Below are 19783 nucleotides of genomic sequence, written 5' to 3' on the forward strand. Positions count from 1 at the left end.
AATATAGGAGCTTCAGCCCATGGCCTTTCTCTTTGAAGAACAGGGCACAACTACTCGATTCGTTGAAAAACCATATCCCACAAATGATATCCCATAGCGACAAAAATGGGCGTCCAGTTTCAGAGAGTTTTAACACGTTGTGAAGAAGTACCACAACTCATACATTGGAAAACCCTCCCACGCCATTTAGACCGCCTTAGTGTGACTGAAATACCACCCAATGCATCGACAAACCCCCAATCACTGTTTACATGGTTGATATGTGTACGAACATCGAATGTGCCTTCGACGTACAATAAATAGGGCAGTAAAAAAAACAAATATCCAAACTATGCTTCGATTACACTCATGATTTGTAGGCATACATTCTGGGCTAGTGGACACCACATCTACCCTGTAACCCAATTTTCACTCTTTAACTTTATTGGGGGTGTGGACAACAGTTGTTATTTTATATTTTAAACATTCATTGTTGGGCCATTACTTGGGACACGTAACACCAGGCACACTCAATTCATACGGCTAATAAAGACAGATCCTTCCCTTTTATGGCTGCATTACTCTATTTTGATATAAAAGTTCGGTTTTATTGCCTCCAGTTTAATGTCAACTCTGGCTCAACGTTTACGATGATACGATGTGTTGATCAAAGATACATGGCCTTTGATGAATCCTGGACATTTATTGGGACGTCAGGGTGACGCTCCTGTAGCTACAAAAACTGATTTTTCTCTTCTATTTTGACCATTTGATATTCCCATGAAATCTTCTGAAGTAATATTATGGTTCTTTATGGTAACGCTAGACCGTTTGCAACTGAGATTTGACGACTATCGTTGATGGCTAAATTGTCTGATGAGAAGAGCCGCAAATGCATGCAAGATTGTTTTGATAAAAAAAAATTAATTTGATATAACCTGTATCTTCAAATCATACACAGCATGGATAGAGCTGTGTCGGTGTCAGCAATAGATAGTTTTTGTGTACTCGAGATTCGAACTTGGACATGTTTGTAAGAGGGAAGCGCTGTGACTAATTGGCTACCCAATCGCATCCCTACACTGTCGAAAACAAAACGAAATCCCTGGTGCTTCAGAAAAATACAATAAACAATTATATTGTAGTATTTCAGAAGAGTACAATAAACACAAGTGTTTCAATAGAAAAAAGTCCCTTTGTGTTCAGTAGAAAACAATAGACACTAGTGCTTCATTAGAATACATAAAACACTAGTACTTTATTAGAATACAATAAACACTAATGCTTCAGTAGGATTCCTCAACCACTGGGGCTTTAGTAGAAAGAATTAACTCTCATGCTTCAGTAGAATACAATAAACAATAGTACTTTAGTAGAATACATCAGACACCTGTGCTTCAGTAGAACACAACAAAAACTAGTGCTTCAGTAGAATACATCAAACATTGGTGCTTCATTGGAATCAATCAAAGATAGGAAACCGATGAAAGCGTCTCCATGCACATGTTTGAACAGACGAAGTTGTTCAATGCCAGTGATTCATTTTCTTTCGTCATATACTAGTAACGACTACTTGCTGAAATACGCCTTTGCTTGCACAACATTTTCAATTGCACAACGCTTCCTATTGCTTCGCGTGGGTCTTCTCTTCAGTGCGTACACTGGTGGTCTTGGGTGTACCATCAAGGCTAAGTGAAAAAGCACGAAGAGGAAAGAGACGTTTGTGCCAAGTTATAACCAACGCTCATAAATCACTGCATGTTATGACGTCACAACCCGGAAGCGGTTAAGGCTAATGCGATTGGACCGAAGTGTTGCTCCAAAACTATCCGATGCAGGGTTCAAACAAAGATTCAATGATTATAGAAAAATCTTTTTTCTTTTTCTTTTCAATGCATTTCTATTACGAACGGTATATTTGGGTAATATAAGGAATGATTCACGTTACTTACGCAGAATATATTCATTAAGCCGCATATTTTACAGTTGATAGAGCTTTATGCAATAGTCACCGATATTCAATCTATATTATGGTGATTTGTAGGATGCGTGCCTTGATTGAAGCAGACAAATCATGGATATTTGCATGGGTTTCTTTTCATAGTGTTGAGGTACGACGACAAACAAAGTAATCAAATATAATCTCGCTTCAGATTGGTGTCATGTGTTTAAGCATCAATATATGTCATCGGGTGCAGTGACCAACGAGGTCATCTAATAAAATTCAATCAAATTCTCTAGATTATGGAATTAACGTCATGTATATCACAATTTCATAGTTTTATGCATCCAGTGTGGTATGCATGGGTATACGTTGCTGGTACCTAATCTACCCCGTGATCCCCCGAACAATGGGTCAGCGTTGCCCTGATGTCATTGTTACAGTAGTAAGTGAACTCCTGTATGAATCATGAGATTTCAATCAAGTACGGCGACCATATGCCCTGAGACGCATTGTAATATACACCGAGAAGGTTGGCATGAATGAACTAAAATCTCAGAGTAACCAATACAAACCCTAATCCACCCTTTGCCTTCCCTTAGACAAAAACCTACTATATTTTGTGGTGTTCGGATCATGTATCATGGTTTTCATTTCAAAGAAAACACCTACCTATATTGAACAATTCTGCAAAATGTACTATAATATATACATAAATACCAATATATTTATGTATATACAGGATAGAAGCATAAAAAACAAAATGTTTATGGAAATGAAACTGAAACTTCATCTGCTCGAATTATGACACACCCAATGAAAGACATATAAGCGATTTCAACGAGGAACTTTGTTTTATAGCATTAATGTGGAATAGATTCATTCTTGTTCTCCTCCTTCCTCCTCCTTCCAGCTGAAAGATCGAGCCCCAAGCTTGTCTGTGGTGTTGGGCTTTGATGTATCTTTAAACACGTCTGTAATTGATAATGTTTTCCCACTACCTTCGCCGCATCACATGTGCTTCCCATATGCAGTTGTGGGCTATCTTCTTAATAGGCAAGTACTCTTAAGTGAGTATTGAAAGAAAGGGTAGAGTACAGTATTTCCATTTAAAAAATGATAAATTACAAATTAATTCGTCATTAAAAGGGTGACTGTAAACCGTTCGCTTTAAAACGGAATATTAATAACACATAAACCTCTCTTATACAGATGCATAAGCACATAATGTTTTGACCTCAGTGAGCTGTATGTGATGTTGGACGCCCAATAGCAGGAAAAGCTAGATCAATGAGACACGTGCATATTGTTCTTTGCCATCTTCGTCTGTATTGACAAACCATGAACATGTGACGACCCATACTGCTGGTTCAACAATATATACTACAAACAGACTAATATGACCACTTATACATTTATACATTAACATGATACAAACTTATCCTTCAACATTATACGCTATAAGCATGAGACTCGCCATGTCGCTGGTCCAATGGTATACGCTGTAAGCATGAGACTCGCCATGTCTCTGGTCCAATGGTATACGCTATAAGCATGAGACTCGCCATGTCGCTGGTCCAATGGTATACGCCATAAACATGACACTCGGGAGATCGCTGATTCATTAATATGCACTAGGAAACATACCAAAACATATTTGTTCCACAATTTCCACTATGAACATGAAATATACAATGCAGATTGGTTCAAAAATTTCCACTATGAACATGAAGTATATCATGCTGATTGGTTCAACAATTTACACTATGAACATGAAGTATATCATGCAGATTGGTTCAACAATTTACACTATGAGCATGGGCATGTTGTTTCATCTTCGGACTCTCAATATTATTTCGAATATGTCACCATGTTCTGTTCTAGGTTTGTGGTAATGACATTTACATTTACAACTCCCAGACCAGATAATGTGTTTCTTGCATGACATCCGCGAAGCACACACTTCTGCCACGTGAGCACTCGCAGACCCACACACCTGTTGACCCTGGGCTTACACCCCATTAGGCAATACTTGGAATATGCCCTCATCCCCCCTCCCTGCTCCCCAGAGTCATTCAGCAGTCATTACAGTAGCGTACACTGTGTCACTGCGGCAGGCTCGAACATTCCGATGTGGGTATCCTCGTCCGGGACATACCTGGAGGAGCTGTAGGAAGAACGAGGGATATCCAACATGTCACTATACTGTCAGGAGTTGGAGTGGTGTACGTGTCAATTTAACGGTGGGTTGATGGAACAGGTTACTGTGACATAGCGGAGAGTTCCTTAGGTTTCCTTCCAGTACCATTGGCCATAGCATCGAACTGAGTTATGATTATGAGATTATGTAAGTACAGCTAAACTAAGCGAAAGTACGGGAGTATATCTTGTGCAGCAAAGTAAATATATATTTTAAGACGATTTGTCATGAACTAATAGGCAATTGTATAGGTTGGTGGTTTTATACCTACTTGCATATTCTTAGTTTGTTGTTTGAAGATATAAGGGGTATTAAATGTTATTTGACCTTAGATGTACCTACAGCTACAATGTGGTAATGTGACTATGTGTGCAGTACACTATGAATATGAGACTCACCAGATACCTTGTTCAACAATACACACTATAAACATGAGGCTACTCCTTTTGCTGTTTCAACAATATACACTATGAACATTAAACTACCCAGATCGCTGGTTCAACAATACATAATATGGACATGAAACTATCCAGATTGCTGGTTCAACAATATACACTATGAACATGAAACTATTCAGATCGTTGGTTCAATAATACTTAATATGGACATAAAACTATTAAGATCGCTGGTTCAACAATATACACTGTGAACGTGAGGCTATCCAGATTGCTGTTTCAACAATATACACTATGAACATGAAACTATTCAGATCGTTGGTTCAATAATACTCAATATGGACATAAAACTATTAAGATCGCTGGTTCAACAATATACACTATGAACGTGAGGCTATCCAGATTGCTGTTTCAACAATATACACTATGAACATGAAACTATCCAGATTGCTGTTTCAACAATATACACTATGAACGTGAGGCTATCCACATAGCTGTTTCAACAATATACACTATGGTCATGAGACTAGCCAGATCGCTTGTTCAACAATATACAATATAGTCATGAAACTGGCCAACAATACCGATTAATCCAACCATTCACCATGACGTACCCAATAGCTATTATGGAAGTGATAATTAATATTTTAAAGTAATATTGATGTTTCAAGTGAAAATAGTGGCCATGAGGCCACCTGTGGTGCTCATCTACGGATCGGTTCCAGGAGGCCTGACATCGGTTTTATCTTGACATTGATTCATCTGGAGCCACATGCTACACTTTACCATATCACTTACTCACATTCTCAGAAGTATATGTTCGCCTAATACCAATGAACTATCATGTAGAGTAAGGTTAAACTAAGATTTGTCAACAGGCAAAAACAACCCGATTTCTTAAGTATCGAATCAAGTAATAATCTGTGTCAAAACAACATAGTTTCATATACATCCCGAGAACGCACAACCACAGATGGCTTCCGTTTCCCAACAGCTGTGCTTATGGATCAGCTCTTTCACTTCAGCCATATGTATGCCCCAACGTATACAGCTATTAGAATGACAATACTAACACACTGAAACAGATACATCGTTTCTTTCAATGTGAGGCATTCTCTTGATGAAGTTGTGGATATTATTGTTATTATTAAACTAAACTTTCCAATTGCAGTGATAGAGAAATGGAGAAATACTACGTCCACTCGATCAACATAGTGAATGATGGGTGAGATATCTAATATTGCCAATACATGAGCCAGTACTGGATGTATTTCACGAAAATAACCTTCTCACTGAAGACATAGATCATACATGTGATACTTGATGCAGCCTTACTGACGTGAAGGTGTTCGAACTGTGCTCTTAATATATTAATGACTAACATAAACCTGCGCAATGAGGAAGTACCTGACATACACGACAAAGAACCAAGTTAAATATGCCGTTGCCATTATATATAAAAATAATAAAACTGTTCAATAAGGGCAAGTACAATACATTGATTGGCTAACGCTAAGGTATCCACTCTGCAAATATATAGCCTAAATAAGGATCATCAGTGGTAAGGGCAACTCATACCCCAACTGATTTACAAGGAAACCAAATAAACGATAACTAGCCAGCTGATGAGGAGTAAGCGCTAATATGATGATTGAATGTGTGATGTCCATCTGACTAATCCACGGCTGTCTCCAGGGTTGAAATCCTGCTTGTCGCACTGCCAATGTCGTGGCTGCATGTATTGATCTGCATGTGCTATCATTACCACTTTCATTCACACACACATGTCTGGTCGTAGGCCATGCTGGAATAGGCAACTGACAAGATGTCATGAAAATGTTGCCTTTGTTTCTGGTTATTTCTGTATTGAGACCAAACTATGTCTGGATCCTTGGACCTTTAGGAATAATGCTTAATGTATGTGTAAACAAACACCGGGGTGAGGGTCAAATTGACTCAAGATTTTAATGAATATGACAAAAATAAATGCTTTTCTCAAATGAGGATTACCTTTATACGAATACACATACCATGTAATTATGCCTATAAGAGAATTCTTAATTGGGTCTGTGTTTCAATACATACAAAAAGAATTTTCTGAAGATGTTATTAGAATGAGTGTTTTGGATGTTAAGATGCGTCTGGTACTGATCAATTCTGACCGATAACACTATCAATATACATATAAATAGGTATCTGAATCTTTACAAAATGCGAACAGTCATTAACTATTTTCGGCACATATGCAATGATGATTTATCGTGTAACAGATATGTGATATTACCTACATTCATAACATGGCATGTTCAACCACGACAGCCCTGTCTGTAGCAGACATCCAAATTAAACATATATACAGTGGAGCCGAATACTTATCCTATCAAAAGCCACATCTCGTATTTGACCCCGGATCTTGTGCATAAGCGTACCATAGTGACAGCAATGTAGCATCGAGTTCAGCAAGTATCTCGGATGGATGATAAACTCAGATATGTTAACGATTTCCTCGTCGTACGCTGTATATTCAAAAGCCCTCAATCTAGTGGAGTGATGGGACGATTGTAGTAAAGACTTTGTGTAGCAACCATCATCGGTCAATACTGGAGTTTAGAGTCTCACAGCTTAGACACTGCCTGGTCTTCTCAACGCCTTAGTATTGAGAGACTAGCACAACATGTCTGTCATATATCACTGGCAGCGCATACAGCACACACGTTGGCTTTATTGCGTCGACGCGCATGTTCCTTTATGTACACTATGTTATTAAGCAGTAGTGAAGATGTGCATGAATTGTGGTTGTATCAGTGTGTACCATATGAAAGTCTATCGTTCTAGTCATTAAAAATAATAGCCCTCCCCTCAACGTGAAACTTTATCCTAATGGAGGGATTGATTGAACCCAAGGGCTGGCTATTGATCAATTTATAGCATGCTAATATAATGAACGGTCGTGTCTTCAACATTTGTTCACATGTGACATTAAACATTGCCGCGTTTACATTTTGCCGACGCTCACAGCCAAATTTACTCCAGTCAACATAAATTCCGAGGCAATATTCGTAAACACATCACATAAAGTAAATGGCGACTTCAAGTTAGAAACGCATCTGATCCAACCACAACGGCCCACAATGATAAGGTCAGTTGGGCCGTGTTTTGGATCCGAGGGAAAGAAAATGGGTGAAGATATGGACGCTGCGAGATGCTAAGCGTCAAGGGGATGAGTGTGTGAGGGAGAGCGGTGATTATTGTGAGGGCTTGAATCAATGGAAGTTGGGAAGAGATGGCGCTACAAGGGTAGCATAACTAAGTCTCTCTTACCTCGCAACTCGTACTGCTCTTTGGCTTCAACTAAAACACTGATCAGCGTCACCGCAGCTAACAGTAATCCCGAACTCTCGATCTGCATAGTGCATGATCTCTCCAACTCCGACTATCACTCCGAGTCAACATAACCTATTACTACAGGTTTTAAGGTCGGTTGTTGTTCGGTGTGTCAAGACACTCAGTACGCATGCGTCAAGGTACTTCCTGTAAAGTTTATAGTTCCCATGACAGCACGTGCTTCGGAATATCAAAGTCAGTTAACAGGATGGAAACTGTTTGGTGCAGGCATTGAGACAGTGGATATATGCATCTATTGAATATTGCCTAAGCGTCCTTTTTCGCCGTATGCTTCGTTCGTGTGTGCGGTGCGGGTGATTCAAACTTGTGGGGGAATGGCGAGAGCTAGCAGAGGAAACAGCCGGCGGGCAGAGTAAGCAGGATCTCACTGATGCTGCAGGAGTTAGCCACGTGGGCGCTATGTTGCCACGGCCACGCCGACTCGGGAGCACTCAAACATACATGATATATACATAGATTGATGACATGGAAAAAGGACATCTGTTTTTTAAGTAGATTGGGGTAACTGTTAAGGGTAAAATGGAAATTAATCATATGCATAAGTTGTTGTGTGTTTAGATAAACCAAGGATGTTTCCATTGTTTTCATGATCATGATGATACTTTTCATGAGGATTATGTTTAAATGCATGGGCTGTTGATGCACTTCAAACGAGACCATTGTCATTGTCATATCGATCACAACAACATGAACATTTGCCTCCTTCAGTATTAATTACTTCCTCTAAGGATATGATTATGATAACTATAAACTTGAGTTACTTCATAGGATAAGATACTTCGATGACACCTAACGACGACCGAGCGCCCTAATGATCGTGGGTTCGAATCCAAGATTCTCCCTGATTATGATGCCTTGTTTTAATTTAACCCCGTGCTCGTGGGTTCTACTAAAGTGGAACAGCTGAGACCCGCATCACTTGGGGCTTTCATCCCATGATAACACTGTTGAAGTAGCATTAAACCCAACTCACTTCTTTCACTTTAAGTCCCCAAGTTTATTCAACAAATAATTATCACTACATGTTATTTTGTTTGATAAATACCATCTTTGTAAATAATGCAAACCTTTCATTTCGATTATCCGAGGTATCCATCGAAATTAACAAAAAGTAACAATTAACGTTACATCAAATTCATAAACAATAACAGGAAGAATTGTTTGATAGGCATTACTTAGAAGTTGACGGATGACAAGGTAGGCGCAATTTTAAGAAGTCCAACATTTCAAAGATAAACACTAATCGCCAAACATGATCTGAAACAGTGTAAGTTCAACCATCCCGGACAGCATATTTGTGTGCAGGGAGCACCTTCTAACTACAGTATCGTTATCCGACCCCTGAGGCTCCCGGGGGAATGTTTCCTGAATGACTCGCCTTCCCCTGTGAGTGCCTAGGTACTTTGAATACATCAAAAGCTAGTCATCGGGCTACGGGGGGTAATTCCGGGAAGGATTATCATACCGTGGAATTCCTGACATTGGTAGGTTGTAAGGCACCTAATGCAATCTACAAATAAAACCGTTGGTCAGGTTGTCGTTGGATTAATGTCCATGTTGATTTCATGAAAACATGTTGATAAGCGGGTTAACTTTTGTCATGACTTGTCACTGTGCATTTACTGACTTCACAAGGGTAGCCTTGTTTCCTAGTCACGACGAAGGCCTGGGTTCAACTGCCCACACTGTGACGCCCATGTATGCCTTGTGTACCCCGCCGTGATATTGCTGTTACATTGATGGACTCGGCGTGAAGTTAACACATGTGTTGATAAGGTGCATGTTAAGTGTTTATGAAATATATATCGCACCTTGACGTCTTCCTTATTGTTTACACTGAATTAGTTGTGTCGAATTATGTTTTGTCATGTTGCAACTGTGTATACATATTGTTCGTTTAAGATTTGGATATCGAGTTAGTGAGTGACTAAGCAGACATTTATTTTGCCCCTCAAATCCACATATACTGGGCTCATATGTCCACAGCGCCCACAGGATTTCTACATTATTGTAACTTGTGCATTGAATGACATTGAGTCGTTGTCTTAGTTTAATCAGGACACCGTTTAAGTTTATGATTGCCTGTTGATTGTAATACCAGATTACTCAGACGATCATCCGTGAAGATTTGGGTTAGATTTGGTCTTCAGCAGCTCATGTTTGTCGTAAGAGGCGACTAACGGGAACGGGTGGTCAGGCACGCTGACCTGTTTGGTACATGTCATATATATATATATAGTATCAAAGTTGCTTAGATCGATGCTCATGATGTCAATCACTGGATTGTCTGGTCCAGACTCGATTATTTACAGACGCCGTTACCTGCAAACAAACAATAAACCAACACAACTAAGACGTTGTTCCGTGATAGCAATTTGAGCTGAAATTCATATCTAAATCCACACAATATCTTTCATAGAAAGTAACACAAACAAACACTGTAAATCCCAACACAAGTATATGATATTGAATGTAGAAGGCAAATAGGGCGTTCGACCATGACTCAATCCTCCTATCAATTTTATTGTGAATAATGTAGTGTGAAGCACAGCTTGTTAGACAGCCCCAGCTGTGCCTGACGACCAGCTGTTGTGTTCTCCGCCCTACCGTCGTGCATTTTGCCGTGATTACCCCAACCCCAACTCCACGCTCAATTAATGATCACATTCCGCTAGAATTGACATGTAAACAAATTAGATTTATGTTGCGGCATGGGGCAGATGTAATTGACATATGTCAGTTATGTTGGAATATTTTATCCCTAAAATCAATTACAAGCTTTCACATTCCTTTCACGTGAAACATGAGCTTGATGCGAATATGAATGAAAAGTCGTTCAAGAAGGAAAAAAACCAACAGAAATTTGAGATCAATGTTAGACATGTTTTCATATGAATATAATATTGAATTTTTATGTGAATGAAACTCTCGATATGATGACGCAGTAATGACATACATGTATCATTGTGGTTATGTAACTTCCATTCGGGGCAGTGGAGTAACTCAGTGCCTGAAGCTAAATCGTTCGCCCATCTCTGGGTCCTCCGTTGTGATATGTTGTTTCACTTACCCCTTCACTCGCTCGCTCACTCGTCACCTTAATATTAAGTTAAAAATATACTTTTCTCTCAAATGAAATATCAGCTAAAAAATCACCATAACTACACTTTGCACTCTTAAGACGTGCTATTATTGCATAGTACCTATCAAGTTATATGTGGTAACCATATTTTCTGTGTTCAAATCACAACCATATTTGTGAATATATACCGTGCAGCTGAACAGATGAGCGTGCACTTGGCTGTCTGCATCCAATTCGCGATCAATTAACGACATCAATGTCAAATCGGTGAGTCATGATTTTGGGGTGATCACGCTCGAATTTTCATGAAGCGGTAATATTAGCGCTGATAGCCATTAAATTCTAACGATTGGACCAACATATTACAAGAGACATGACCTCAGTAATCACTGTAAACAATGCCGACACCAGGTGTTCCCGAGTTCCACGAGTGTTCACGTCCTGCACCCGCCGTGAGTGAAGGCGCTGTCATGACACAGGGTATTTTAGAAATAATCCGTGAACAGTTAAATATAAATATGTGTCGAATCAACCAACGCACAATTGTAGGGAAATCATTGAAATACAAAATAGACCTTCTTATGTACATAATAATATAACATAATTAACAGGGATCAAAATCAGATATCGACGTATGTGTCGAAATAATTATACAAAGTAAATTAATCGTTGTGAGAGAGTGAGAGTGAGAGTGTGTATTTTTGTTCGCCGCTTTTAACAATATTCCAGCAATATCAAGGCGAAGGACACATAAATGGGCTTCACACATTGTACCCATGTGAGGAATAGAACCCCGGTCTTTAGCCACTAGGCCAGTGGGCTACCACACCGCCACTAGGCTACCCTACCGCCCCTGTGAGAGTGAATGAGTGAGTAAGTCGGTGAGTGAGTGAGTGAGTGAGTGAGTGAGTGAAGGAAATCTACCCGTAATGCGCACTGTTAAATCATTACCATTATAATGCACTGTGTACACTTTAATCAGTGTGACCCCTGGTATGACTTAAAAATCACTTGTCATAGATCATCATGAATATAACGTACTATAAACAATGTATCCTAAAAGTAATATATATGATACATATGGCTACAACATGTACGAAGTGCTCAGTAGTACCCTCAGCAAGACGTCCGTGCAATAACTCAAAGTCAAAGGATCTCAACAGAAACCGTGCAATCTCAAACAAAGGTATCAACAGCAAGGAACATACAATGATCGACAATGGTATCTCTGTAATTAAATGCTAATGATTTATGTTCCAATTTCTTTCTTTCCCTTGGTGTACGGGTCAAAGCACTCTCATCACTGTAATAAATTCAATAATATGACCCAGAAAGTGCCCCAGTTACCCCTTCCTGTCGGTTCGAGAATCACAGTACAACACAAGCAGGTCGATGCACCGTCCTACCTTCATCTCAACCCACACAGTGTAGAACAGGGAGATACTGGTGCCTCGTTAGTGGAATAATATAGGGATTGTTTCACCATATTCCCACTTAGCAGGCAGGTCGAGAAATATGAGAAATATTTCTGACATTTTAAAGCTATTAATAAAGGAATGCGTTTCAAATTTACTTTGACATTAGTATGATATATAGGAGAAGAATAAGGTTACCATGATACCTCAAACGTGGGTGTATCAATGGGTAATCTTCAACCCAGATAATATGCCCAACAAACCATGTGTGAGTCCTATAGACGCCCGCCTGAGCAGGATACATACATGAATCATTGTCTAAACACATGTGTACGCAGTGTATCATAGAGTTAGAGGATGATATTTTTTTCCTGTGATGACGACAGCTTGAGACATCTGTTTGAAGATCGGGCGGTGGGCTTCTCTGGAGGCAAAAGAGTTGGCTCTTCACACTGAGAACTTGAATTCGAAACAAATGAACAAGACTATGAATTTAATATTAAAATGACCAGTGTCAATTACACGCAACTTTATAACTTCATGATCAGCTTTCACAAATGAGGGGCGGTCAGGTAGCGTAGTGGTTAAAGCATTCGCTCGTCACGCCGAAGACCCGGGTTCGATTCCCGACATAGGTACAATGAGTAAAGTCCATTTCTGGTGTCCCCCTGCTACCCAGAAGAAATATATCCCCGATATCAGGAAAACATATACACCTAATTTTCCAAGAAGACATATTGATATAAAAAAGAGATATAACCCTGATATCAAGAAAATATATAACCCGGCATCAATGAGATGTATAATCCTGACGACGACGAAGAAGTTTCAGTGAAATGATTTCTAGTACGATTGTAAATGCTGTAACATAACAGTTAATTCTAAGCCACAAACATTTTCCTTCCTACTCCCTCCATTCAAAGATGTCCAGAGAACATAACATGCAATACAGTTTGCCACAGTCGATTTCTTATGTGGGATATTTTCAATTAAAATTCCAATTGACTCAGATGCTTTTTATCTGTTTACAGTGATCGTATATTGTGGATAAGGCAAATTATACCCCAGTTAGTGTCCCATATCTCGTGGTTAATTGGATGTACTTAATCGGCAACTGAGGGACATACACAAAGGGTACGAACGCAATAAAGTGCGCCTAATGTCTTGAATATCAGTGCTTCAGGCGGAATGAGTCATTTTCCATTTGGTAGCATTCTGTAGCTTCTTATATTTCCTAAATGAATCAATTCTCTGGTAGTTTATGAACTTCAAAACACCAGGCGTAGTGACTTCGTAGGATGTCAGCATAGAATGCCAGTGTAGGATGTCAACCTTGGACATAACGAATTGTGGTATTTTGTGATGTACATGGTTCTGGAGAGTACTCGTGATCATGGCGTTGCATAACATACGGTGGACAGGAGATTGTGTTTGTGGCCTTCATGGTACATGAGGTTACTAGGGATCATGGCCATACAGGATGTACAATAGCCTAGAGATGTTTCATGACGTGAAGGTGATTGACTATTGAGAAGATGCATAACATACATTAGGTTTCACATCGTAATGTTTTCTTACATACACGACAACATGAATGTGGATAGGCCATGCGTCTAATGATAAGCATAACACACCGATTGTGAAATAACTTACGATAACAACCAACTTAAAATACCGCAGTACTAAGACAGGTGATGTTAACGTTACGCTTCTTTTAGCGAGTAAAGAAAACTAAATACCGCTTACCATTCAAACTTGAATGAATCGTGCGAAAAACCGATTTGAGTTATGCTTCATGCAAGTAGATGGTGAAAAGTTTCAAGCAGTCATGACAGTCTCAAGTGAGGTATAGACTATGTGGGGCATTTTGCACCGATGCCCTCTAAGATTCCTTACACGTGGCAACAAATAAAAGCCCAAACAAGCTCTATGTTGTCTTGTACCTCCCAAGTGTAGTGGAAACAGTGCCAATTTCTATTCTTCTTTTTCATGCCATGCACTTAACCATTCATAGGAAACCATCAAAATATTTACAGGATGTAGACATAAAAGGAGTCTATCTCTGCAAAGATGTCCAATATCCCATCATCTAGACTATGAGGGAGACAAGATGGAGATAGTGCCGTGTTTATCAGTAAACACAGACACGGCATAGTCGGTGTAAACATGGACGAGTCTCACCTCCTCCAGTGAAGAGCGACACCCACTTTAGGAATATGGCTCTGACTTCACCTAGGGGAATATATAGCAATATGTACCAAGAACCCAGAAAGTACGTATCTTACACTGAAGGTTATAACCTTAAAAAGAGGGAATCAGCATATGTTTGTAAAGGTATCATCTATGTTAAGCTGATGACCAGAATAGCACTTTGATGTTCACTTATGTTTTCTAATTCAATACGAAACTACAAAAACAAGAGGCATAATAATATTATAACACACTTGATATTGATAAACTGTTTAGTTAGACGTATTTCGACACTGAATCTGCTGTGTTTTGGTATTTATGTGTTTAAGTAGGTATGGAGTGTAAAATTAACTACCCTGGTGAACAAAACAGATATGGAGTTTTCATGAAATTCGAAACAAAATAGCCTCTAACCTATGCGGCTGTAATGTAATGGCATGCGTTAGTAAGTATTGAAGAAAGACACAATGTCCTGTCCACATACATACAGACTATGGTACTGTCTCACTACACTCTCAAGTGCAAGCTACTCTGGATGAAACGAACGGCAAGGAACCCTTTGTTGGTTCTGAAAAAGGACATAACTATTCACAAGACTAATGGCTTTATCTTTTACTCTCTCCCCCTCTCTCTTTCTCTCTCTCCCCCTCTTTCCCTTCTGTAATGATTTTGTAATAACATCTATGCATTATGCATCATATCCGAATTTCGACAATTGGATTCGACATTTCGACATATATTTAGTTGGTTGACACAATGGTGTTCCCAAAGCCTTAGTCAGAAACCACCAATTTGTATTGGTTCTGGCGTCTTCATACATTGATGGGTGTTACCGACATATACTATCCTGTCGACAGACAACATTGCATAGAGTTCACACATACCACAATCTCACTCATAACTCTTCATTACTGGATGTGCATTTTCCTAAACAACTAAAACATAATACTGGTACAGCGTCATTCGAAACTACCTTATATTACCCGAGTAATCTTCCACTCTCTTTACGTCCTTTCGCACCCAGCAACAAGCTACATATCTGACAGTTCTGACAATTGAATTCATTTGACAAGTGTTATTCAGCGAAGAAAGGATTGACCTTTCTGTTTCAATTTCCTTTTTATTCTTTCAATGTGAAGTTTCGGGAAAGATGATTCTTCTGTTTAGGCAAGCAAGCAAATGTAGCACTGTAAGAATAAAATGAATATACGAAACGTTGGAAATACGAATACATAAAGGCACCAGCTCATGTCCCGAAATGTCGCAGTGAAGGAATAGAGAAGTTGAAATCCAAAAGTGACATCTTTGATACTGTATCTTCTACATTCCACCCAAATTAGATAATGAGGTTAACATCAGCCTGCTTGATATTCTCTCAGCCGGCATGTATAATTTTGAATATGCCTTCTTGCGTCTTCGTCTTGTGTAGCAAGTGCTAAATAATAAATGTCTTGTGGATACGGACTTAATGCACATATTGCTGCGTACGGCGTTAAACAACAAACAAACAAAACAAACACATTACACATCCATGTACATGGTAGTTACCTAAATGTAATTCAGTCCCAAAGTAATATCGATAAAAAAGTGCCAAAGTTTGCAAAAATGGTACTTAGAAATGTATGTGACGCGTAGAATTTGCGGTGTCCTGTCGTACTGATGGCACCAGGTGTTCGCAACCTGTGGGGGTGTCTTCTTACCGATGACACCAGGTTTCCGCAACACCGGGGTGTTCTGTTGTGCTGGTGAGTCCATAAGAAAATGTTCGAGAAAACGGGGACCATTTTCTAGCTTATCAATAGCACCAGTTGCGAGCCTATAAAACGAGAAGCAAACATTGACATACGTAAAATATATATCATTAATGTACATTCCCTGTGTGCTCACCAACAGCTGTTGGGCTAAGCTAGTGACTTTAACAAGGCTCAAACCAAGAGCTGTCACCGTTTCAGATAAGCCCCAAGATCAGACAAGATCAGGCCAACAGCCTCTGGTTAAACATAATAAACAGAAATGCTTGCCATTGTAAAGGTCTGTCTGAATCAGCTTTTTCCCTACTGCAAATGTACTGTTTTACAAAGAAATGCCCTTTTTATGCCCCGTTTCCCTCTTCGCCAACTCTTTAGAAGGGCTATACGAGAAGAGAAATAACTAGCCCATGCGAAATCAATACTGGCTTGTTTTAGTATCCCAGTCTGCTTCAAAGTGTGTGTTTTGTTTTGGCTTTGAGGACTCAGGTCTGTCATGACACAAGCCAATTAAACAGTACTTCTGTGGTCCCACTTCTGTTATGAAAGAAAGAACATAGTGCAACGCAAGTGAGTGAACCAATTAAAGCAGACCCCCAAAGACGACACTGCGTGGATATACAAATACGTTACTAATAAAAACAAAAATTATTCATTTCCAAACAGAATATTAATTGTTTAAGTTTCGTTTAACATTAACTGATCATTTTTGTATAATCATATTTTTCCGGAGTATTAATCTCGAGCAATTATGATACCATAAAATGTGTTGGTAGTATTGATACACCTTTGTCGTCCAGGTTAACGAGTTTGAAATGAATATACTCTATGTAATTCATGTATTACAGTTTCGATTTCTTTCCATGCAACACAAGCTGTCTAATGAGCTATAGATACAATGGAACAGTAAAAGCGTTCGTCCAGCCACTTACAACCGGGACGATACGTGCGATCATGACCTTAGTCGACCGTTTACGTCAGTCAAAAACAGGGATTACAAGGCAAGAGATGGATAGTGGTCCACACACCCACTTCCTTTCACAATAAAATCACTACAGAAGTAACTAAGTCACGCAATAGCATGAGCCAAAAAAGTACCCTGGTGGATCTTCCCGACAAGAAGGCTAGGCTGTTAATGAACTCAATTTGAAAGCCATCTATTTTTGTAACCCTATACATTTGCAATGTGTTCATGTGTATATCATAAATAATTTATATTTTAACTGATAATGTGGTTGCAATTACATGATAGAATTATTTTATCTAAAAAAATGCAAGTTTCAACATACTGGCTTCAGCAGATACAGGATGGAGTTGAGTTTGATGTGTATTTCACAAATAACAGTGTCGTTTTCGCAACAGGACCTACATCATTCCGTCAGAAGTCGTTGCCGAGAGTACGTCTGTTTGGGGGAATATGCAGGAAAGATGTAACGGATATATGGCATAACAAGTTAACTATTGTAGGTTAACATTGACAGTGCGGCCACTTGATGAGATCAACATATTTCCTATGACCATCCACTTTACCTCAATAAGGACAAAATAGATTGGACAATATTGGATAGAATGATATCTGGTTGTCATGGCAACCGAGGGACACCTATTGGACAAACTCGCCGTTGTGATAACGGCAGTTTGAGATGACGACATCTGTAAATCACATCAAAATCGTCCTTCCTATTTATCATGTGATGCATATGTGGGGAAGGAACGTGCTATTAATTATTACATCAGAACATATATTACATAGAATGTGATCAATATTACTATGTAATTAGTTCCTATTGAGGTTACGATACGGGAAAATAAGGTACACATGCACCAAACATCACATACAAAGAGATTGTAATTGATCATAATTCGACCACCATACACGACAATTTACACACATGTTAAATTCTTCACACTAAACGGATATGGAGTTATACATTATCGATAAACCTAAGCGAAAACACAGAGGCGCAGAGGCAAGTAAGTAAGAAACACTTATACTTGGTACTTAAGTGTACTTTACGTTGTCATGTTGGATTGTGGGACAAAAAGGATGACGAAGAACATTTCTTCTGCTGAAACTGTATATCAGGTGGCATTAAGTCCACATGAACGACGATGTCCCCGATTAATAAAGGACGGAAAGTCCAACATGGCGCACATCAAAGACTTGGTTAATCTTAGATATTACCATATGCCATCCGGCGACTTAGCATGGTTAATGGTTCTAGTATAGCCATAAAATGTAGTTAATAACAGAAACTGCTCAAGGGAAGGTCTGAACTTCATTCTGCACCCTACTTTGTAACTCTTTTGATACGTGGCCGTGAGTGGGGTATTTGGTGACCCTTGTAAACCATTTTGAAAGTAAAACATAAAACTGTATAAAGCTGTAGCTAATACCAGATTAGATGCTGGAACCATGAAATAAACCCTTTACAGAGTGTCATGGCTCATTTAGAGAACGGAAATACAGTTCTACGTGGAACAATAATAATGTTAAAAGAAAAACCAAACAGACATCACACGCATTTGGAAAATACGGGAACTACACCATGCTACAGTTTATTGAGATAAGAATAGACAAGCTGTTCAAAGAATTGACACCAAGTAGATTGTTTGGGTATTATTCTACCGCCTCAGATCCTCTTTAACCACTTTAAGGTTAGGCTCCAACGCTCCATTGCCAGATGGTGTTAACGTCTTTAGTGAAGCAAATTACAGCCTGACCGTATCGCCTGAAGGTCATGACCTTTTACTGGACGGTTCGAAAAGGGTCATTTTTGTTAAAGGTCATCTGAATATTCTTATCAAAGTACATGTCTTGTTATAGTACTGATTGTAATATCTATGTTCTTGTAGAATCTAAGCGGTCACGGATCTTGTTCCTTCACCTTTCATCAAAAGTGTTCTATCAGTGAAAGTGAAAGGGGCGCTGTCAACAGTGCCAGATTAACAGACAAAGGTCTTGATATAGCTTGCATTCTCAACTATTGGATCCATATCTGGATGAATTAGAAACATTTTTTCACAAGGCATGATAATCATTTTATTTGTTAGTTAGTATTAAAGATAATAGAAACAAGATCATTAAGAAAAGCAATAATTAATTTTAAGCAGGGTATTCAATTTTATGAAAATTTATATGGATTAATTTCGATAACAAAATCCAAATCTGTGTTTTGTGTGAATCACATCTTATTACAGCGATGAAGTAATCATGTGAAAGGTTATGTGTTCTCTCTCTAAGGGTAAAGCTGCAGCAAATCTGACGCACGTCTCGAAACCCCCATTGACTTGAGCGAATGCATCATCTAATACTATTTACCCCGAGGCAAATGAAACGTTAAGAGGCAATTATAACAATTGACAAGTTCGAAATCGCCCCAGGTGAGCACTGATATTGTCGAGCGCGATCCAAGGGGAGCAACTC

General features: G+C 39.1%; 1 protein-coding gene across 2 annotated transcripts in view; it reads right to left on the bottom strand.

Annotated features, from left to right (window-relative positions):
• LOC124134104 (acetylcholine receptor subunit beta-like 1) overlaps positions 1-19783 on the bottom strand; it is a 65669-nt gene that overhangs the window by 17124 nt on the left and 28762 nt on the right. The window contains exon 1 of one of the 2 annotated variants that reach the window (XM_046498755.2): positions 7838-8251. The exons of the other annotated variant lie outside the window; for it this stretch is intronic. Coding sequence (XP_046354711.1) covers positions 7838-7925 — 88 coding nt within the window. The 5' untranslated portion in view covers positions 7926-8251. Of the gene's footprint in view, positions 1-7837; positions 8252-19783 lie in introns of those variants that run through there. 2 annotated transcript variants of the gene reach the window in all.

Source organism: Haliotis rufescens, unplaced genomic scaffold (assembly GCF_023055435.1).
Source record: "Haliotis rufescens isolate VD_foot unplaced genomic scaffold, xgHalRufe1.0.p SCAF_1, whole genome shotgun sequence".
NCBI classification, from domain to species: Eukaryota; Metazoa; Mollusca; class Gastropoda; order Lepetellida; family Haliotidae; genus Haliotis; species Haliotis rufescens.